This window comes from Podarcis filfolensis (assembly GCF_964270895.1).
Source record: "Podarcis filfolensis genome assembly, chromosome: 16".
NCBI classification, from domain to species: Eukaryota; Metazoa; Chordata; class Lepidosauria; order Squamata; family Lacertidae; genus Podarcis; species Podarcis filfolensis.
Window position 1 is genome coordinate 29,301,290 of NC_139620.1, and position 23,795 is coordinate 29,325,084.

The 23,795-nt window shown below is 43.0% G+C and overlaps 1 protein-coding gene and 1 long non-coding RNA gene across 2 annotated transcripts in view; one reads left to right on the plus strand and one right to left on the minus strand.

The window, feature by feature from the left end:
* LOC310751483 overlaps window positions 1-23,795 on the minus strand; it is a 363,050-nt gene that overhangs the window by 29,466 nt on the left and 309,789 nt on the right. The gene's annotated exons all lie outside the window — the stretch shown is intronic.
* CDC45 (cell division cycle 45) lies at window positions 943-23,419 on the plus strand. Its single transcript, XM_083590271.1, has 18 exons — window positions 943-1,166; window positions 3,735-3,794; window positions 5,614-5,706; window positions 6,331-6,468; window positions 6,950-7,090; window positions 7,423-7,478; window positions 8,734-8,782; window positions 10,087-10,148; window positions 11,835-11,885; window positions 12,715-12,834; window positions 14,140-14,271; window positions 15,466-15,564; window positions 17,217-17,378; window positions 17,600-17,738; window positions 18,453-18,536; window positions 20,349-20,467; window positions 21,321-21,397; window positions 23,046-23,419. Exons 1-18 carry the CDS (start codon window positions 1,116-1,118, stop codon window positions 23,108-23,110), a joined length of 1,698 nt encoding a protein of 565 aa, XP_083446397.1. The 5' UTR covers window positions 943-1,115; the 3' UTR covers window positions 23,111-23,419.

Here is a 23,795-nt window from a genome sequence, read left to right on the forward strand (position 1 = left end):
CGAAGGCTCGGTCCGCCTCAGGTTTTGTTCCGTGTGAAGTTCAAATGAAGGGGGGGGCGGGGAAGGCTCTCGTGTTTCTCCTTTTTAACGTCTCGTTTTTAATTTCAACTCTTTTTAAAAAATCACAGCGTTGTGCATGGGTTTGGGGTTTGTGAGGCGCTTTTTTGGTGTATTTATCAGCCTACAGTGCAGGAGGACATTAAAGGGAAAGGCACTGCCCGAATCAAACATGGCGACCACGGCGTTGCTTGGCCCTACAATGGAAAACTCCGGCTCTCTCCTTCAGGTTTTTTTTCTTCCCCCTTCCAAAACGAACAAAATGGTGGATGGGCACGCCCTCTCTTGTGACCAAAGAGTTGTTAGGTGCGACACGAAAGTGTTCTTCACAATCCTTTCTTCCGGTTCTCATTAGACCACTTGCGTGGCAAGTTTGGCAGAAAGCGACTATGCCTCCCTTTTTGAGCTTTATGCAGCACCCTGGGAAAAAGCCTTGTTGTCGGTATATTCCTATATTTTATACATTTTGTACACAGCAACCAGCGTAAGCATGTAAATAAGATTAGCAGGGTTCACCCCGCAAGCGCAGCCCCAGAGAATAGTGATAACCTTGACCCGACCTTTTTTTTAAATACAGGAATGATTATTTCAAGCCCTGGTAGGAAAGGGAGCCTCTAACCCACGCCTATGCAATTTTACATCCATTCCCGGCAATAGTTCCGCCACTCTTTCTCGCAAATGGAGGCTGCCCCTACCAACATGCAACTGGGAACCGCACGTCGCGTCCTACTGAACAAGACTGCACCTCCTTTCCCCTTGCCGCTCAATCTTACTGTGCAAAAAAGGCCTCTGCTGGTCCGCCTCAGAACTGCCCGTTTGGGCGATGGGCAGAGGAGGGCGGAGCACGCGTCCAATCAAAGCGCCAGAGAGGCCGCACGGTGGGCGGGTCGGGGAGCCTATTGGGCGAGATTCGGAGCGCGGCGACCAATGGGCGAAGCCGAAGGGGTTTGGCGCCTTCCTTTGAGCGGAGCCCGAATCGCCGCCTCAGTTCGCCTTCGCCGCCGTTGCCGCCGCCGCCGGGATCCTCTCAGGGGGTTGAAAGCCCGGCCTTCCCGGCCATGTTCCTGACGGACTTCCGCAGAGATTTCTATGAGGTGGTCGTGAACCAGGTGAGCGGGGCTCCCCGGCTGGGTGTGTTAGCAGGTCCCGGCGGGGCCAAGAGGGTCCGGCCGGTCCTTAGAGAGCCCCGGCGGAGAAGGCCTCGCTCAGTCCCGAAGCCCCTTGGGTGGCCTCGGTCGATGTTGTTGTTGTTATTGTTTCGTATCTGTGCTGTTGAAGCGAGCACGTTCTTCTTCAACACTTCTCCGTTGAAAATGGGGACAGCCTGTGGATTCTTCTTCCTCTTCCTCTTCTTCTTATCGTCATCATGCAATTGAATATTATTATTATTTATTATATTATGTTTATATATATACATATACATATATATAGTTTTATATTATATTAATCGTTTAGTCGTGTCCGACTCTTCGTGACCCCCTGGACCAGAGCACGCCAGGCACTCCTGTCTTCCACTGCCTCCCGCAGTTTGGTCAAACTCATGCTGGTAGCTTCGAGAACACTGTCCAACCACCTCGTCCTCTGTCGTCCCCTTCTCCTTGTGCCCTCCATCTTTCCCAACATCGGGGTCTTTTCCAGGGAGTCTTCTCTTCTCATGAGGTGGCCAAAGTCTTGGAGCCTCAGCTTCAGGGATCTGTCCTTCCAGTGAGCACTCAGGGCTGATTTCCTTAAGAATGGATAGGTTTGATCTTCTTGCAGTCCATGGGACTCTCAAGAGTCTCCTCCAGCACCATAATTCAAAAGCATCAGTTCTTTGGCGATCAGCCTTCTTTATGGTCCAGCTCTCACTTCCAGGCATCACTGCTGGGAAAACCATAGCTTTAACTATACGGACCTTTGTATAATTGTACGGACCTTTGTATAATTATTTTGTTATTGTTGTTACCCCACACATCTTCCTGGGTTGCCCCAGCCACTCTGGGCAGCTTCCAACATATAGAAAAACTTAATAAAACCATTAAACGTTTTTTAAAAGCCTTCAGATGTCTTCTAAAGGTTGTGTAGTTACTTATCACGTTGGCTCAGGGGTTGCATAACTGCATACCCTCCAACATTTCTCCACTGAAAAATAGGGACGTTCTAAGGAACAGCTGGACATTCCAGGATCAAATCAGAAACTGGGACGGCTTTTGTAAATGCAGACTGTACCTGAAAAATAGGGACACTTGGAGGGCCTGTATTACTAATTGCATATTTAGGCCATCTTTCCGCCCAGGGAGCTCAAGGTGGCCCACATGGTTCCTGCCACACTCCCCATTTCAACCTGACAACAACCCTCTGAGGTGGGTTAGACCCAGTGAGCTTTGTGGCTAAGCTGGGGATTTGAACTCTGGCCTCTCCCCAGTCCTGGCCTAGCACTGCGCTGAGGTGGTGCTTGTTTTTCGGGCTGGCTGACCGGGTAGGGGTTATTTATTTGTTCAGAGCTAATCCCTCAGTAAACCGGCCCTGCCATGGGGCAGAGTGAGGCTACTGCCTCAAGCAGCGAATTCTGAGGGGTAGAAAGTGGGTAGAAAGGTGTGCTATGTGGTCTGCCTTGCAGCCCCTGAGCTAACTTACTGCCCTAGCATGGCCAGCAGTGTTAGAAATCAGTTATATAATCTAATCATCAAATGGCACTTTAAAGTTAGGTTATGGTTGCCACAATGGAATGTCTAGGTGCCGGGGTTTTTTTGTTTTTGTCTTGCTTTTTTGCAATTGAACTTACTATTATTAATTTAATTTCTATGCCATTTGTATGTTAAAGAACCTATCTCAAAGCCGTTTACAACACACTAAAACATCAAATTAAATGATCCAGAATAAATCAAATTCAAGCTTGAAGGAAAATATTTCAGATCTTTCTCTAAGTAACATTTTGCTTACCCTAGTTGCCAACCGGGCATCTAGAGATCTCCACGTCGTTGCAGCTGGAGTCACAAAATGCACATGGCTATTTTCGAACACTGGCTGGCAGACTATTAAGGCTACCCGCCTCGGGCGGCATGCTCCTTACAGCCCACCAGGGCATCGACCTGGATCTTGCCTTGTGCCAAAAGGTTTTGTACCAGCCCTGCCAGTAGGTTCGGTGGAGCTTTTCTCCAGTTAGGCATGTATGCTAACTGTGGTAACCTGCACATTGTTTACTACTTCAGAGGTTCACTGAGCTCAACTGGGCTTAGTCCATCCTCAGTAGCTGTTCAAATGGGATGGCTTTCTAAATCTGCTTGGCTTTTAGATGCCCAAAGTCTCCGCCTTGTTTCTGCTACAGCAGGCTAATACAGCTGCTCCTCTGTTACCAAACATGAATGAAAACATAACACAATAAAATAAAAGGACAAGCAACCGCATTCCCAAAAGGAAAGCCCAATTCATGCTCCAGGTTGGCGTTTTAATTTCAGTACTGCAGTGTGGAAAAGCAACATTTACCAAGCAATATAGCATGCTGGAGAGGCGGCTAGACTGAGTCCTTTCTCATATACGTACTAGGATACTTTTTATACACCTTCAAATGAAGTTTCTTTCAAGTTCTTTCTGTATCCAGAATTGTGATGAATGAAGTGGTTACAGATTGTTATTTCGTAGTGTGATATTGTCATAGACACTAATGAAAATGTTCTCTCTCTTTTCTTTTTTGGTAGCGGGTGCTACTTCTTGTTGCTTCAGATGTAGATGCGTTATGTGCTTGTAAAATACTCCAAGTAAGTCTCCTTTTTATGTCCTGTTAATGTGCAAAAGTCAAAATGGGTGTAAACTGACCTGTGTGCAAAGATGAGGGGAGTCTAGTTTTCTAATATTGTATCCAGCTAAGCTCTACTGGGAGTAGACACAGTGAAATTAATGGGTCCAACTTCGTCGTTTCCATTAATTTCAATGGATCTACTGCATTGGATGTAACCCAGCATGAAAGTTTTTGTTGGTTGATGGAGAGATGGGAATTTGCAGCCTTTGTTTGTGCAGTTAAAATACTGTCACCTGATAAGCAAAACTATATCTAAATTAGCAGTGTTTTATCTTTAAACTGCCTTGAGTTCCTGTCAAGGAAAAAGATGGAGTATATATAAGTAGATTTACTACTACTACTACTACTACTACTATTATTATTATTATTATTATTATTATTATTATTAAATTTCTATACTGCCCTTCCTCTGAGAATCACAGGCTTCACAATATATATATATAAAATACACGCCATAGTAACAAACAAAAACAATCACACACACACCAGTTTAAAAGGCCATAGATTGTTTAATTAGCCAAAGGCTAATAAGCAGTGAAATCCTTTTCACACTTACCGTATTTTTCGCTCTATAGGACGCACTTTTTCCCCTTCAAAAATGAAGGGGAAATGTGTGTGCGTCCTATGGAGCGAAGACGCCATAGCCCTGCGACCCTCTCCCGGCTGGAGAGGTGACCCGCGGCTGTGGCAGGAGCCTCCATACCCGCGCGTCAGCTCTCCACCCGGGAGAGCGCGCGGGGGGCTAAAGCAGCCCCGCGCGACCCTCTCCCGGCTGGAGAGGCGACGCGCGCCTATGGCAGGAGCCTCCATAGGCGCGCGTCACCTCTCCACCCGGGAGAGCGCGCGCGGAGCTAAAGCAGCCCCCCGCGACCCTCTCCCGGCTGGAGAGGCGACGCGCGCCTATGGCAGGAGCCTCCATAGGCGCGCGTCACCTCTCCACCCGGGAGAGCGCGCGCGGGGCTAAAGCAGCCCCCCGCGACCCTCTCCCGGCTGGAGAGGCGACGCGCGCCTATGGCAGGAGCCTCCATAGGCGCGCGTCACCTCTCCACCCGGGAGAGCGCGCGCGGGGCTAAAGCAGCCCCCCGCGACCCTCTCCCAGCTGGAGAAGTGACGCGTGACTATGGCAGCAGCCTCTCCGCTGCGCCTTTCCGCTGCTCCCTGACCTGCTCTTTGGGGCTGGTGGTGGGCTTCCCCCCGCCAGCCCCAAAGAGCAGGTCGAAAGGAACCTGAAGCCTGGAGAGCGAGAGGGGTCGGTGCGCACCGACCCCTCTCGCTCTCCAGGCTTCCAAGGTAGCCGCCTGAACGCACCTTAAACGGCACCTTGTTTTAGAGCGGGAAAACAAGAGGGGGAAAATTCTCCCACTCTCTGCGCAGCGCCTCCTGCCACTTCGCTGAAGGGGCGCTGGGCAGAGAGCGGAATAATTTTTTCCCCTTGTTCTCCCCCCTCTAAAACAAGGTGCGTCCTATTGTCCGGTGCGTCCTATGGTGCGAAAAATACGGTACATTATTTGGGACACTTTACCATATTTAGAGTGCAAAACAAGCACTAAAAATTGATGATTAAACAATGTTTTATTTACAGAACTCTGTGAATTTTTGATTGCTTGGATTCTTGTACTTGTCTTCAAGTAAATCTTATTTATTTTTATATGACAGTGTGATACATGTTTGGCCTTGCTCAAACTGCTGCTGAGCAAAAGCCATAAACTTCATTATTAAACTAATGGTGATGGCTTGCCTACCTCTTCCTCTAAAATGTCACTTTCATTTCTTTTGAGGCTTTATTCCAGTGTGATCATGTGCAGTATACTTTAGTCCCAGTATCTGGATGGCAAGAACTTGAAACTGCATTTCTTGAACATAAAGATCAGGTAAAAACATAATTAGGATTTAAAAAAAAATCAATTTCCTTTCTAGTATATCGGGTTATAGCGCAATGTGTATTTGATAAGAAGAAATCCTATTAATTCCATTGGTGCTTCCTCCCAAATAATTCTACATCTTATTACAGTAGTCCAGCCCACTCTTATGGAGAATTAGCATATGAAGCGAAGCCAGATCATTGATCCACATAATGTAATATTCAGTGGCACTCCAGACTTTCCTTTGCTAGCCCTACTTGGAGATGCTAAGGAATGAACCTGAGGGCTTTTGTATGCAACATAGATACAGTATCACTGAGTTATATCCCTTCTCCACATGTGACTGATTCTGCACGGGGGTTAATTACTTTTTATTGGTGTGGGTGGCCTGAGTTCTCAGATTAAACAGTGTCATATTAGATTCTGTTGTGGACAACTTAGAGGAAGACTAATTGCTTTCTGTAGTCCCAGGGAATTAGCTATATTTTCTCTTAGGAAACGTAAAGAGCTAATATTTCATAATAGCCCTGAGGATATGAGACTAAAGGAAGCATTAATCTATTGGATATGGGCCAGCATTTCATAAACAACAACAGTCTTGCTTGCATATTAATATGACTTCCTTATTTGCAGTTCCAGTATTTTGTTCTCATAAATTGTGGTGCCAATGTTGATCTACTTGATGTCCTTCAACCTGAAGAAGACTGTGTTTTCTTTGTCTGTGACACACACAGGCCTATCAATATAGTGAATGTTTACAATGAGTCACAGGTAAATTCTGCTTCTTGAGAAAATGGTTGGTCGGAATCCATTCACATTGTGATAGATAGGAGTTTATAGGTGCATCCTTTGGTTCTAGACATACTCTGGATCCTTGATGATGATGATGATGATAATAATAAATTTTATTTATATCCCGCCCTCCCCAGCCGAAGCCGGGCTCAGGGCGGCTAACAACAATAAAATAGTGCAACATTCTAAAAACATTTTATTATAAACTGGCATGGGTGAAATTCCATTAGCTTGTCTTGTTTTATAGATCATAAATTCCGTACTGATTTGTTAATCATATAATATGACTTTTGCTGTAGTTGTGATGCTTAGTTTAGTTAATTTTTTTATTGCTGTTTAGCTAATACTGTTTTATAGATTGTAATTGTTTTATTGACTTGTTAATGATTGTTAATTATCTTTCACTTGAATCGTTATTTCATTAAAATGTTTCATTTAATTAAGCATTTTCTTTTACTAGATCAAACTATTGGTAAAGCAAGACGATGACCTTGAAATTCCTGCCTATGATGATATCTTTAGGGACGATGAGGAGGAGGAAGATTCTGGTAATGAAAGTGATGGTTCAGAGCCTTCAGGAAAGCGGAGGCGATTTGAAGAGGTTAGTTCCTTAAATCATGGAAGCTTAAATAAAATATACCCATGTATTAAAGGGAAATAATTGTTTCTATCACAGGGCAAAGTTTATAAATAGGCATTCATAATTTTCTAGCTCTTTGCTATGAAGAAGTGAAGAAAGATGCGCTAAGCAAGCAAATGGGTTATTGTTTTTTCTTGAGAACTTCATTCTATATAAACAGAAAAACTTCAAGTTCAGGGAGTTAGAATTCAGTAGGCAACTGTTCTTTCAGGCACTACTTGTGGGATTACTTTATAATCAGTTGTGACAAGGACAGAGAAGGGAAATGTAATTTGCTATTCTAATCTCTGCAGGAAATAGCGGAAAGAACAATGAAAAGACGGCAAAGAAGAGAGTGGGAGGCACGCAGGTATGTCTTCAGATTATACACATTATACTTCTGTTGTTCTGTCTAATGGTAAAATTGAGATTGCAAGCTCTGAAATATTGACGTGGTTAGTGCATCATAGAAGGTGAATCTAGATTCTGTTTTTTAAAAAATTGCTTAGCTTATATATCTTGAAGACAAAGATCTGTGCTCAGCAGTTGTGTTTTAAAATATAGGTTCAAATATAGCTCTCAGGCAATCACATTGTAAGCAGAGGTTGGTCGGCCATCAGTCATGGGTGCTTTGGTGAGATTCCTGTATTGCAGGGGGTTGAACTAGATGACCCTTTGGGGTTTCTCCCAAGCCTATGATTCTATGATGTGGCATTAATTGGATGAAAGGATATTATCAAGGATAGAAATTGGTCACCTTTAGTAGAAAAGGCTTTGTTGATTACCTCTTGGACTGTGTTTCCTCCCCAAATCCAAATACAGTGGAACCTCGGTTTTCGAACGTAATCTGTTCCAGAAGACCCTTCAACTTCCGAAATGTTTGAAAACTGAAAGTGGAAGCCTCAATACAATAGGGAAACTCAAAAGGGAAGCCACCGTGGCATGTTTGGCTTCTGAAAAACATTAAAAAACCAAAGCAGTTACTTCCGGGTTTTCAGCATTTCGAAGCCGAAACATTTGACTTCCAAGACCCTCGAAAACTGAGGTTCCACTGTATTTCTTGTGGGTACAGGATCTCTCCTGCGCACAATTTTTTTTGGCCTGTAAAGACTCCCCAGTTGCTTCAGTGGAGGCAGCACTTATAATATATAGCTAGATCTAGTGTTTCCTTGCATGAAAATAAACAGGGCAACCTTTGCATGTAAGAGCTCTGCATACACAATGGGGTGCTTTTGATTGGGTTGGCTCTCTTTTTCCACATTACATAGTGGAAATATTTTTTTACAAGTTTAACCTTTTGTACATAGCAATTGTTAGAGTACAGCATTCTTTGTCCACTAGTGGAAGAGCCCTTGTGCTAGTGGAGGGCAGCGTTTAAAAGCTGCGGAGCAAAAGAACCCAAAGCAACAATTACACTAGCAGAAGCTTGTTTTTCAACAGATGATTCTTGTTGTGCAGTTTTTTCTAGTCAAGCGCTGTATAAATTTTATGAAATAAATAAATCTTCAGTTATGTACTTGTGTTTTCCTTTGCACAATGACAGTCCTTCAGCACAACTCTATTGCTAGGTGCCTTTAACTTAGTGCTGCATTGAATAAACCCCATGACTTTTTTCTGTTCTTCAGGCAAGAAATTCTGTTTGACTATGAGCAGTATGAATATCACGGTACTTCAGTGAGTATCAAATATCAGTGTCAGTAGACCTTGAAGGAGAACCATTTTTTTCAAGAGAAGATGTTATTACTTTGAAAAATTAATAGCAGTTAGTTCAGGATGCCTTACTTTGTGGAAAGGAAGCTCAGCTAGTATCGCCATAGTATATTCTTTATAAATTAATTCTGTTTTTCTGGCTCTTTTGTCATGCCACATCTTTAGAAAGGCCCCTGACCCTCTTCTTGGGTATACATTTTTGCAGTAGCTTTTAACCTTTCTATGAAAATGGGGAAACGTTTGAACCATGCTGCTTTTCAGGGATAAATAAATTTAGCAATTAGTGTTACTTATACACAAACGATAAGAGTGATTTCTAATGGGAGTGCAACTTCACTTCAGGGAAATACTATTTTGGGACACACACACAAATTCCTGAATGCCAAGATCCAATTTCGGGCAAGTACTATTTGGTGAGAGAACCCCAGCAGAGATTTAAAATCACAAAATATGCAGCAAAGTAAAGCGTGGAAATACAGGCTGCTAGACCTTTAAAACATGCCCTTGTGAAGTCCAAAACTTCCCTCTTCCACCATTATAGGAAAAAAACCACACATTTGGTAGGTTAAAAATTGGTTTACTTACAAACTTTTCAAAGGGCCGATTACTGTACTTCGGAAAATTGCACAGGCAGTAAAACTTGGGTTAGTTACAAAGTGGTGAAAGTTCCTAAATATTGGTATAGGAACTCAAGATTGGCTTGTGAGAGGCATGCAGTCTGAGTTGCAACAACCAGCTCAGACCTCCTCACATGTTGAGCTTCATAGGCGGACTTGGGGGGAAAGAGAGGCATGATTACCTAGTTCCTCCCAAGGTGAGAGGAAGCTAACATAGCAGGACAGCTTTCTCTATGATATTAACCCCTTCATGTGTTAATTACACATAAGCATGTTGGTTGTCTTGTTATCCCCCAAACCTTGGTGATGATATGAGTTACATATTCAGCTGCCCCTGACAGACTTCTGAGTGGTGGTGCTGTATTCTGAATGTGCAGGTGTGGGGAGGGAGCAGAAAGCTCAGGTCACTCCTGTACAGTTTGAGGCTGAGCCCTTGTCTGCTGCTGCTTTCAGAAATGAGCAACAACAGTTAACAGATGTTGTAATTAGTTCAGTTTCTGAAGAGACTGTAACAAGCCATGGCTGCCCCTTACTTTTGATAAGAGTAGTAACACTGGCCCTGCTAGATGCTGAAAACATTTGCTTGTGTGGCAAATTCTGTCCTTCCCCAATCACACTCAGCTATTAATTGTTGTTTTTTCCCTCTTGTAGTCTGCCATGATGATGTTTGACTTGGCATGGATAATGTCTAAAGACTTAAATGATATGTTGTGGTACGTAATTTAGTTTGTGATAGTAGTATTGCTGACTTGCTTCCAGATGTGTTCCAACCTGTATAGAAATGCCCCTGCCAGTTGCTCTACCGAAGAGGAAAATCCCTTGAAAGCATTTCTCATTATGCTCTTACGGATGTCATATAAAATACTATTTCAAGTTTTTTCGGGTGGGATCATAATCCCTGATGCTTTACTAAACATGTTTTTTAATGGTGGAATCCTACAAATGAGGCCCTCCATTCAATGCAGTGTTTGAAATTCGCCAGGCACATTTTGTACCTGACTATCGCGGGTGGTGCTGTGGGTTAAACCACAGAGCCTAGGACTTGCCAATCAGAAGGTTGGTGGTTTAAATCCCCGCAACAGGGTGAGCTACCATTGCTCAGTCCCAGCTCCTGCCAACCTAGCAGTTCTAAAGCACGTCAAGTGCAAGTAGATAAATAGGTACCGCTCCAGCGGGAAGGTAAATGGCATTTCCGTGCGCTGCTCTGGAAGCGGCTTAGTCCTGCTGGCCGCATGACCCGGAAGCTGTACGCCAGCTCCCTCGGCCAATAAAGCGAGATGAGCGCCGCAACTCCAGAGTCGTCCATGACTGGACCTAATGGTCAGGGGTCCCTTTACCTTTATCGGCCACTTGCGACCAAGTGAAGATGCCCGGGCGCCAGGATGGCACCTGTCGTCTCCATCATTTGGAGGTGCATGCCTGGGCTGTCCTTGCATCTCGTCTGTTTTCACACACTAGCAACACATCCTGTAGAATTCTGTCTGTGATATTTTATCTGCACAATCAGAATGAATTTCAGGTACCAGAAAGTCATATTGGAAATACAACTTTTGAGCTGTCTGGCCTCAAATGGCAACTAGGTATTCCGTTTTGGTAACCCTGGTTTAAAGAGCAATTTGGCACCTAGCTTATATATCTGAGTTTCTAACACTGGTTGTATGCTATTAGTAAGGCAGATATAAAAGGAAATGTTCTTGAGGCACAGGCATTAAATGTCATTCATAGCTGTATGTATTTTCATACATTCTATTATTTATTTCCATTCAATAATTGCTTCCTTTAAAACAAGACGATTGAACAATAAAAACATTTCATACATAAAAACAATTTCACATCCAATAGAGATACATCCAGAATCGTCCATGCTCAGTTCCTGATATTTCCAGTTAAAAGGAACCCAGGGAGCAGAACTGGTAAAAACCTGGGAAGGCTTCTGCCAATTGAAATAGGCTGAACTGGGTAGTTATACCATGAGTCTGAGTTGTTAAGAAGCAGCTTCAAATGTTCCATTGGAGAGTGTGGGGAAATATTTTCTACTTGCTAGCTAGGCATACCTGTGAGTACCTGAAAGCTTATCTGAAATATTTAAAGTGAAGCCCTAGACATGTCTACTTGGAAATAAGTCTCATTGAATTCAATGGTACTTACTCCCAGGTAAGTAGGTATAGCAGCTTTCTATCCTGCCCTCCAGATGTTTTGAAATATAAATCCCATCCCTCATTATTGGCCATGCTTACTGGACTGATGGGAGTTGTACGATGGAGGTAGGCTAAGGTATAGAATAGCACCTTAAAGTCTTTGGGGAATCTTTTAAATATTTGTTCACTATTCAGTCTCAGCAGGGACAGACAGAGAATATCTACAAATTCTTGATTCAGTTGTTTTGATTTGCTTTTTAGGTGGGCTATTGTTGGACTAACAGACCAGTGGATTCAAGACAAAATCACTCAGTAAGTGAGCAGTAAATATTCTATTCAAATAGGTATTTTTAAATTGTTAGCTGCTTTGGGTGTCCTTGTGACTGGACAGAAAGAGGGAATTAAATAAGTAATTTTATAACAAATTGAATCCTTTAATTTATACAATTATGGTGAGGACAGAAATTACTTTTTAAAGCGGCATACCCGTTTCATGTGTTAGGGGCGATCGCCAATTCTGCAGTGAACTGGGAAACTTGTTTTTTCTGAGAAGCACAGTATTTATAGCATTTGCTAAGGCTGCATTGTATTTGAGAGACAATAGACTTCATTCCCTTATAATGTCAAAGGAATTTTACAGCATGCATTTTACTGGCAAGCTGTTTCTAATGAATTGACTTCTTTCCACATTGAATATCCTGAAAGCAGGAATGGTGAAACTTTATCTCCTTTTCTATAGAACCCTACACTCCACCAATCAGAGCTAGTTGCAAAACAGTGGGTGAGGGTGGCAGACATACATTTTCATAGCATTAAGGAGCAGGGCATCTACAAAGCACATGCTGAGCTCCGTAATTTGAGTTTAGTACCAGAACTAATCTTGCAGCCCTTCCTAAATTCCACTTCTGGCTTCTCCCATATTTTTCTTAATTTTACCAACCTAACATAGAAAACACCTTCACTGTTGTCAAACATAAACCCTTGCAAATCTGCTCATCCCCTAGAGATCTACTGGTAGATATCAGTATATTTTTTGCTCATCCTTTCTCCAAAAGACATTTAATATTTAAAAGGCAGATAATAGAGCGGCCGGGAAAAGAGATTGAACTAACTATTTTGTATCTGTTTTCTCTGTAAAAAGAATGAAATACGTAACAGACATTGGGTCTCTACAGCGGCATGTATCTCGGCATAACCATCGCAATGGGGATGAAGAAAATTCTCTTTCTATTGACTGCATGAGAATAGCATTTGAATATGAGTATCCTTCTAAATTACTTTGTGGAAATATTTCTTAGACTTGGGTGAAGTGGTTTGTAGTACCAGTTGTTGCATTGCCTATGCCAGTGGTGGCGAACCTATGGCACGCATGCCAGAGTGGGCACGCGGAGCCCTCACTGCTGGCACATGCGCCATCCGCACTGTTGTTTTGTTGTTTTTTCCATTTGTGCTCCCGCTCCTCCCCACACTACTACGTGTGTCCGCTGCTTAAACCCGGAACCTTTCCCCCCCCCCTTTTTTTTTTTTTTTGCTGGTAGCCGGCAATTGTGTTTGGCAATTGGTCTGTGTTTCAATTGGCTGTGGCAGTGGCTGTTTCTGATTGGGCGCAAAAGCATTTGTTATTTGACCTTCCTTGTGATTTTTTTTCTGCGCCTTTTTCAGTGCTGCGTGGTAGTTCTCAGCTCCCTACTCCAATCCAGGCCTCACCCATTCCCTTCCTCTGCCTCCCCCCAACTCCAATCCTCTGCAGGCCCCTCGCCTCCCGTGGGCCCGACCTGCCTGGGCTAGGAGGGCACTTGTACCCGCCGCATGCCTGGCCCAACCCAGCCTCACCCCTTTGCCGCAGCGACATTGCTGGAGGGAGGGAGGAAGGAAGATGGGGAAGATCACGGGCGGGGAACAGGCAGCCAGTCACGGCTGTTGGACTGGCTGGCTGGGGTGGAGGCTCTCCCCCTCCTGGCGCCGCTCACCTGGCCTAAGGGCTGCTCTGTCCTCCCCATCGTAGCAGCCCAAGAGCAAGCCAGCTGGGGAGCACGCCATGGCGCACAGGGTGGGAGGGGGGAGGGAAGAGTGAAGGAGATGGCAAGACCTGCAGGAATTTTTCTGTTGTGTCTCCCCCCAAAAAAGCTCAGCAACTTTGGGGAGCCTCCCTATAAAAGCTCAAAAACTTTGGGCACTTTGCAATAAATAAGTGGGTTTTGGTTTGCAGTTTGGGCACTCAGTCTGTGAGTGGTTCAGTTCAGACATAATGGCACTATTTCAAAGCAACCTGTTTATTGGAGCACAAGCGAGCGATGAGCTCAAGCGCTCTTGCCTTCCCTTTCCCCTCTGGAAGCTGGTCTCTGAAACCAGGAAAGTCCCTCAACAACCAGACGCAGGAGAGGGAGGACTTGGGGTTGGCATTTGTTCATGCTCCAACAAACTATGGTTTATTGAAGCAGCCCTGTCATATCTGAAGCAGGGCATTGTGATCCAGACAAGTCATTTTGAACTAGAATGCAATAGGCTTTTTTGATCCAACCTGCTGTAATTACGTACTTTTCCTAATTCTTATCGATGGTCTTAGCTTGTGCCTTGCGCTCTATCAACATTGGTCTCTGTATGAAAGCCTCTGTAATACCTGCTACACTTCGGCCAGCTTCAAGCTTTGGTCTGTGCAAGGTCAGAAGAGACTTCAGGAATTCCTTGCTGATATGGGGTGAGTTAATAAGGAGATTTTAAATAAATAAAGAGTTTGTATATAATATATAGCAGCATCAATGTGTGTGGCTCTTTTACAAAGTTCAGGAGAATGGGTCCTTGTTCTGAATTGTTTACAATAGAAAGCACAGGGGATACAACATAGAAAGGGGAGCAAAATGGAGAAAAGGATAATGGGGGGGATTTGCATTTATTTCAGTTAACAGGTTTATTCACAGTAGGGCACGAGGACTAGGGCAGTGATGGGGAACTCCTATGTCTGACTGATTCCCTGCCCACAACATGGTTTGTAGGCATTCCCAATCTGCTGATTGCCAGTGTCTGCAAAGCCCTCTGCCTTTGCCCTTGCAGTTTGATTTCCAGTTGTGCAGGGAATGAAATACTTCATCTGCTGTCATGGTGATGTTAGGTGATTGGCAGGAGTGCCCTGCAGATCTTGGAGAGGTCAGGATATGGAGTACTAGCTGGATCCAGTTCACTGGCCCTGGACTAGGGGATTGAGACAAAGGATTTGCAGGAATGGTTTTGAAGGTGGATTTTGAAGGAAGCAAGAGGAGGCATTGCATGGATAATGTTGCATGCAGGCCTTTGCATAAGGGGCAAAAGGAGAATTGGGAGTCATTTGGATGGCTGAAGGTAGTGGAGCTTGAGTAAAGGTCATGAGCAAGGCTGCCAAGCCAGGCGAAGTTTGACGTGCTTTCACCTAGACTATTGGGAATGTCTCCAGAAAGTTCCATGTTTAAAATCTAGCATCTCCAGGTACAACTGGTCTGAAATCCTGCCAATCAGTGTAGACAATTACTGAACTATATGGCCTTATGGCTTGATTCAGTTTAAGTCAGTCTTCTATATTCAGTTAGAATACAGCCATTAACTAACCAGCCCTGGTGGTCATCTAATGTTTATTGGATGGATTTCCCCCCTAAATTGATTTTTGAATTCTGAATTTATTGTTATTCACGTTTTATACTGTATTTTATGCTGTTTTTTGTTACATCAGTTAAGTGTTTTAAATTTGTTGTTAGCCGCCCTGAGCCCAGTTTTCTGAACTGGGAAGGGCCGGGGTATAAATAAAAATTTATTATTATTATTAATAGTTTTTGAATAATGAACATGAAGAGATTGTGACTTGGCAGACTTGCTTCATCACTGAAAATGTGATCTCTTCCCCACCCCCACTCCTCTCCCTCAGCTTACCTTTGAAGCAAGTAAAACAGAAATTCCACTCTATGGACATTTCCTTGAAAGAGAATCTACAGGAGATGATTGAAGAATCTGCAAATAAGTTTGGGTAAAACACTTTTTTTACGTATTCAGAAGTCTTAGTAAACCTTTTCATCTCTGTGTGATGGCCTAAAAGGGTATTGTAGCCTGTCTGGACTGAGCAGAAGCAGAAACCCGCCCTTGCCCTTACATTTCTACTAAACTTTCAACCGACTATTGAACAGTTCATCCATTTTTTTAAAAATAAACTAAAGCACTGCTAGCAGGTCTGCCCTTGCTGCTTCAAATCAAAATGTTTATTCGGCTTTACGCCCATCATGAAACACAACACAACAAAACAAATCAAAACAAATCAAATCAAATAAAACAGCGGACTCGTACAAGCCGCAAGTAGTATAACACAGTTCACAACTCACAAGGACAGATATTAGCCATTCATAAGAAAAGTTTAAGATTAAGATTAAAAATTTTAGGCACTACACTAAAATCAATATCTGATGTCATTATAGAAAATTCTTATAACTATCAATAATCAGCTAACATTCCATTCCGTCTCTTGTACGAGAGGACGGCTGTTAGGAATTTAGCAACCTGTAAGGTAATATAAGGATCCACATCTTGAAGAACCCAGGCAAGCTGTAGGTCTACTGATTTGTCAGCCATAGGCTGGATTATGGAGTTTAGTATACTAGCACGGGCTGAACTGTACAAAGGGTTGCTGCTTACTATTTCACAAATATTTTTATTTATTACACCTTCCAAGGAGCTCAGGGTCTTAGGGTGGTATATGGAGATTATAAGACAAACCTAATTTGCAGGGTTGTTTTAGTGATTTCTAAAGTAACCGAGGGACGCGGGTGGCGTTGTGGGTTAAACCACAGAGCCTAGGACTTACCGATCAGAAGGTTGGCGGTTCGAATCCCCGCAACGGGGTGAGCTCCCATTGCTTGATCCCTGCTTCTGCCAAGCTAGCAGTTCGAAAGCACGTCAAAGTGCAAGTAGATAAATAGGTACCACTCCAGCGGGAAGGTAAACGGCGTTTCCGTGTGCTGCTCTGGTTCACCAGAAGCGGCTTAGTCATGCTGGTCACATGACCCGGAAGCTGTCTGTGGACAAACGCCGGCTCCCTCGGCCTATAGAGCGAGATGAGCACGCAACTCCAGAGTCGGTCACGACTGGACCTAATGGTCAGGGGTCCCTTTACCTTTAAAGTAACATGATTTTTTGGTTTGTGCCTAGGGGAAAAAGTATTATTTATAAATAGTAATGCTCTAAAAGGAACTGTTTGACTGTTGATTGGACTAGCTGCCCTGATATCACAGAAATGGCAGGGCAGGCAGAGTTCTTCAGCTGCCACCAGCTGAACTGAGTTGATCTAATCCTAGAGAGGGTCAAGGCAAGCAGAAAGTGTTACGTGTTAGGCCAGGGAAATGAGGAGTGGAACATGGAAATGCCTAGAAAAATGAGGGGATGAAGAAAAGGATAAGGAAAACTGAGAGAAAGACAAGCTCCTACATATTGCCATGAACTACATAGGGAAGGGATTCAGGTGGACAGAGTTTTGTTATTAGGTAGTCTTCCAGAAATGGCCTTTAGAACATTAAATTCATGATTGCTTTAGCAATGGTGTGTAAATATAGTATGTTCAGTGCTAAGACAGCAACAGGGATTTAAAAAAAACTTTTAACATCTCTCCTTTGGCTTAATTTGGTTTTGCAGGATGAAGAATTTAAGAGTACAAACCTTCAGCATCCAGTTTGGTTTTAAAAATAAGTTTTTAGCAAGTGATGTGGTGTATGCAGCTGCTTCTTTAATGGAGAACATGGAGAAGGACGAAAGTGGAACCGACAATTTCATCAAAGCTTTGGATAGTCTTTCCAGGTAACACACATAGTTTTTCAAGCTCATTCAAATCTGCTTTTTAATTTTTTTTACCCACAACTGATTGGCAGTAAGGCATTCTAAACTGTTACATAAAAAATTCAAGGTCAGTAAGAATGTACCAAGCAAGTGGTTACTGATAATAAATTAAGAAGTCTTCAGTACAGGTTTTTCTCTTCTCTGGTAAAGTAAGCTTCTTTCTGTTTTCCCTTTTTTTTCAGGAGTAACCTGGACAAGTTGCATCAAGGGCTGGAACTAGCCAAAAAGCAACTTCGTGCAGTTCAGCAGACCATAGCCAGCTGTATCTGCACCAATCTTGTAATCAATCAGGGACCGTTCCTTTACTGTTATCTCATGGAGGTAAAATTTGCCTGGACTTGTTTCTCAGTTCTGTGCTGTACTTTTAAAACACTTTATTTACGTTAACAAGCTTGAAGTTCTAAACTGAATGGTTTTAGCTTCACACACTTGACACATGCTGTATCTACAGCTTTTCAGAGCCAAATTTAGATTAGATGGTGGAAGTGCTTTTAAAAGAAATGTAAAGAGATCTGATTGCAAATCTGCAATGTTTGGCCCTGCATTATGGAGCCCAGGAGAGTGCAGTGTTTTTTCCTTTAACATCTTAAGATTTCACTCTGCATGAAAACAGGGCTTTGAGTGAAACTTGCAAGGATACCAGTCACTGTACACTTCATTTTAACTGATTTTAGTATTGTATTTTTTAAAATTGTTGCAACCTGCCCCAGGGAGTTTGTGGTGAAGGGCAGGTAAGAAATACTATACGTTGATGGTGGTAGATTTGTGATCCAGGAGGTTCAGTAATCACCTTCAGGAAAGCAGCTGCTCAGCTGAACTTTTATTTATCTTAATAATAGCCCTGCATACTGCTTGACAAGAACCTTTTGAATCTCAGCAAGAGAATCTGTTGGGGAGAAAAAAGACCCAGTGGCCTGGTATACATGTAGAAGCTCTGGCACACATCTAAAAGGACCATCTGCCCTATAACCTGTATATGGAAATTACTGCCTTTGGGGGCGGGTTTAATAATTATATCTCTTTTTTCCTTCCCAGGGCACACCAGATGTGAAATTGTTCTCCAGACCAGTATCGTTATGCTTGCTTAGTAAATACTTACTCAAGTCATTTGTTTGTTCTGTAAGTCATTTTCTTTTTCCCCTTCTGGGTTTGCTTAAGTTACGCTGATGTTCTGCATCCTGTGGCGTAGCGTCGGGGGTGCAGGGGGGCCGGGCGCACCGGGCGCAACATCTGGGGGTTAGGGTTAGGGGACGCAAATCCACGGGTTAGGGGGCGCAAATTACTTGCCTTGCCCCGGGTGCTGACAACCCACGCTACGCCACTGTCTGCATCTAGCAGCGTTGCTCAGACAAGACCTTTTCCCACAGCAGAATGGGGCGGGGGAGCAATTTTCAGAGATGTCCTGCAGTCCCCACACCCACATAATCTGCTCCAGGAGCTCCCTTACACCTCTTGAACACATTTAAAGGAGGGGGATGTTGAGTGGCCCTGCTGGATACAACTCATCATCTCCATGATGTTGAGCAGTACGATTTTCTTTTAAAATGCACTCCCAAAGAGAGGCGTGCTGAAGTGATATAGAATTGTACTCTTAAGGACCAAATTACAAAGGACATGACTTGAAACACTTACAGTAAGCCTGCAACTTACTTGGTGGTTATATTTCGGGGATCACACCTAAAGCCAAAACCGTGTACGCTTCAAGTTACAGACTCCGCTAACCCAGAAAAAGTACTTTGGGTTAAGAACTTTGCTTCAGGATGAGAACAGAAATCGTGCTCCGGCGGCGCCGCAGCAGCAGGAGGCCCCATTAGCTAAAGTGGTGCTTCAGGTTAAGAACAGTTTCAGGTTAAGAACGGACCTCCGGAACAAATTAAGTACGTAACCTGAGGTACCACTGTATAGTCAAAAAACGTTAGTTGCCATGGTGGGTGGGATTGGCAAAGTCATTTTTCCTGGGGGTCTGCCCCCTTTTTCTTTCCTTTTTAATTTTTGTTTTTCCAAGAGCATAAAGCTGAATGCACACAAGTTAAATGTGTGCACGTTGTGGGTTTACTGTAGTTGATTTTAATGTGCAGATTAAAAAAAAGCAAATAGCGCCAGTGATGCTACTGGGAAATGTACTCACAATACAAATGGCACTTTTGGGCAAGCAATTTTTCTTAGGTTAGGGGCAAGGGGCGAAAGGGTTAAATTCTTCCCTCCCCATTTGCTGCAATTTAATATAGCTCCTTACTTTGGCTCTAGAGTTAGATGTGAAGGCCTGGGTGGGGGGAAAGGAACAATTCAGGGAGCCCACATTCCCCCCCCCCCCAATTTTTCTGTTTTTCTCCAGGCTTTCTCATGTGTACTCTAAATTAACTCAAGAACTGACTTAAACAAGGCATTGTACTGGAAGAGTAATACTACAGGACAGTTTAATTTCTGAGCATCATGTGTTGGATGATGTATTTTTATTCATTTGGTAAGGCAGAACATTGCAAATCTACAAAAGGACCAGGTTTTCAACCTTTCCAAGGAAAAGCACATTTAAAAAAGAATTATGCATTTCATCCACCATAGTGCTATAACAATTTCTGTTTTTAAATTTTATTAAATTGCATTTTAAGCAACTTAGCCTAGCATTTAAACTATTTTTATTGTAAGGCACACGTGAGTTCCTTTTAAATATGGGTAAGATAAAATCTCATAAACCTAGCAGAGCAGTAAGTATAAATAAATATCTGTGTGTGTGATTGCTGGAAACAACTGTCTGTCTGGTTACTGCTGCCTAAGGAACCTCAAAACGTCTAGCAAACGTTTGATCTATAATCCTTTTTAGATAACTTTAACACTCAAATTAACTCCTCGTCAGTACTTTAAAAAGCAGAGCTGAAGTTTTCTGATTCTGTCTTTGAAGTTTATGTAATCAATGTGGTTTCTGGTTTCCAGACAAAAAACAAACGCTGTAAGCTGCTGCCAATGGTTATGGCTGCACCAATGGACACTGAGCAAGGCACAGTGATCATGGTGGGGATTCCACCTCATCTGGAAAGCTCAGACAAAAAGAAGTAAGAGTTTTATTTGCTGGCCCTTTTAGATAAGATGCTCCATAAACTGAGCTGGCTGTTCCAAGTCTGATCATTGTTCTGGAGTATGTGTGGGGAGGGAGGAGAAACAACAGGTACGCATTTGCATACAGGCCAACTCTGTATGGTTGTTTGGGTGGATGCTGAGAACTAGCCTGGTGTAGTGGCTTGCATTTTGCACTTGAACCAAGAAGACTCAAGTTCAAAACCTTTCTTAGCCATGAAATCCGCTGGGGTGGTCTCGAGCCAGTCACTCTTTCAGTCTATCTTACCTTGTACTGTTGTTGCAAAGATGAAATGAGGTGTTGGTGGGGTCCTAAACTCTTTGGAGGAAAGGAAGTATGGGAATAGTTTGCACAGTTGCCATTTTTGCAGCTTGTTAAATTTAAGCTGTTGTATCAAACGATTTTGTACTTGTATAACGTGGGGCACCTGGATTTTGCCAATCCCCTACAGCCTCCCACATTCCCTGAAAAACTGCTCCTGGGGGTTGGAGGACTTTCTAGAGCAGTATAGGGGGCTGCAACCGGAGGAAGATCAGCGCTTTACTCTAGGACCAAATACCAGGCATAGGCAAACTCTGGCCCTCCAGATGGTTGGGACTACAATTCCCATCATCCCTAGCTAACAGCACCAGTGGTCAGGAATGATGGGAAGTGTAGTCCCAAACATCTGGAGGGCCAGAGTTTGCCTATGCCTGCCTTAGATGGTTGTATTTTTGGTGCGTGTGCTTATTTAATGGATGCTTGGGGTACTTTTTAGAGAAAGGCTTAATGCTTGTTGACTTTTCCTTTCTGTGGAAATGCAAAATGCTTGTTTTTCTCTCCCTCTCTAGCTTTTTTGGAAGAGCATTTGAAAAAGCTGCAGAAAACACCAGTTCTCGGACTTTACACAACCATTTTGACATGTCTAGTAAGTAAATGCTGCATATCTTATATAAGCGAGAGCACCAGCAACTTTTAGGCTTTTCCATGCATGCCTTTGTTTACTTGTTTTTTAATGAGGCACATTTCAGAGAAAATTGTGCAAGTCTGAGTACTTTACTGAGTATTTGTAAGCTTGTAAAAGAGCTGTGGCAGTCAAACATCACTGAGACTTGGAATGTGCACCAGGAGCCAACAATGTGCTTCACCTACTGATGTGCCCTAAAACCAAGTAGCCGCTGTTGCTTTGCACGGATGATGGATCAAAGAGGTAAAAGGCTTATTGGCTCCAAGTATTTACTTCTTGGCAGTGAAGTAGTGCAGCTTCTAGTTTTAAAGTTTCAAGCGTGCGCACTCATCAGTTGATGAGCACAAGACCAACTGATGACTGGCCATGTATGAAAAAAAAATAACCCCCCATCATACATCACAGACTAATGACCTGGCATTCTTTCAACTAAAGTGCTTTTTGATGGGAGCACTTGATACATTTATCTTTGAGTGTGAGCCATTGGGTGATTTGATTGATGATCATGTATGAATGAATGAATGAACGAACTATGAGGAAATATTACAATGTTGGGAGCTTTTTGCTCTAGGGAAAATAGTAAGAGTAGGGAGATAATAGTGGCACATAAAATTATGCATGGTGTAGATAAAGTGGATAGAAAGAAGCAGTTTCTCCCTCTCATAGTTTTAGAGTCATCCAACTAAGTGGAAGAGCGGGACATTGAGGAAGAGGAAGAATGTCACACAAGGCATAGTTAAACTGTGAAATTCTCTACCACAAGAAGTGATGGCCGCCAACATGGACATATTTAAAATGGGATCGGGCAAATTAATGGAGGATAACGCTCTCAGTAGCTACTAATCATGATGTCTGTGAAGTAGCATCAGGGTTGCTCTGAGGAGCAGTTGCTGAAGAACAACCGTTAAGAGAGAATTGCTGTCGTCATGTCCAACTTGCGGCCTACCAGCAGACATGGCTGACCACTGTGGAAAAAATGGCTTTTCTTAGGTTAGGTAAAGGGACCCCTGACCATTAGGTCCAGTCATGACTGACTCTGGGGTTGCGGTGCTCATCTCGTTTTATTGGCCGAGGGAGCCGGTGTACAGCTTCCAGGTCATGTGGCCAGCATGACTAAGCTGCTTCTGGCGAACCAGAGCAGCACACGTAAATGCCGTTTACCTTCCCGCCGGAGTGGTACCTATTTATCTACTTGCACTTTGACGTGCTTTCAAACTGCTAGGTTGGCAGGAGCAGAGACCGAGCAATGGGAGCTCACCCCGTCGCGGGGATTCGAACCGCCGACCTTCTGATCGGCAAGTCCTAGGCTCTGTGGTTTAACCCACAGCGCCACCCGCGTCCCTTAGGTTAACTAGTCCTAAAAAGAATTCTACATGTGCAATGGTTACAAGTTAATACTGGTAGCGGTGGCTTCTAAATTGACTCTTAGCAATGTAGAGTGACTGGAAACCCAGCCAGATGGGCAGGGTATAAGTAATAAATTATTATTATTACCGCCAGAAAATGTTTAAATCAAGTTGTCACTGTAATATAGAACAGGTCCATCATGCTGTGATATGCTATCTCTCCAGTATTTGTGTCATTACAGACATTTCTTTTATTGTTTTAGTTATTGAATTGAAAATGGAAGATCGGAGCAAATTTCTGGATGCACTTATTTCTCTTTTGTCCTAGTGGTAAGATGGTGCTGGAGGATAATTTTTTTAAACCATTGAATCTTGAACAATTTTAGAACTCATTAAAATGCATCTGATTGTGTTCTATTTTTAAAGTTTTGTCTTTCTCCTTTTGTAAGGTCTTGATACTGTTTTATCTGTGAGTTTTACCTTATGTATATGGAATTTGTAAATAGCAATTATCTTGTATCTACCATGTTTGGTTTGTATAGCTTTGATGTAAACCTATTTTAAAGCATTGGGTGTTTAGATGTAGCCAATGCAGGTTTGTTCTTGAAAAATTTAATCAAATAAATTTTTCATTTTATGTCTTGGTTGATGTAAAATCCCTGTGCTATCTGATGATGCCGTGAACATCAATATTTTGCTAATCTACATATTACAAAAAATGGGAATACAGACCATTTCATTTTGTACTTAGTGTGTGCCATGGGTTTCACTTAGCATGAACTGGTCCATCAATATTCAGAATTTGTAATGTGCTTTTTAATGCTTTGGTATGTTTTGTTTCTGTTTATTTTTATTTTGCAATGTTTATATACCACTTAATCAACAAAATATCTCTACTCGATTGTGCTTGATTGGCCACATGAATTATTGCTACTTTCCAAGTTGTGAATATTGGCTATGTCTATGACAGTAACATTGTGTGCTTTGGTTTGTTTGTTTTTTTCCCATCCAGT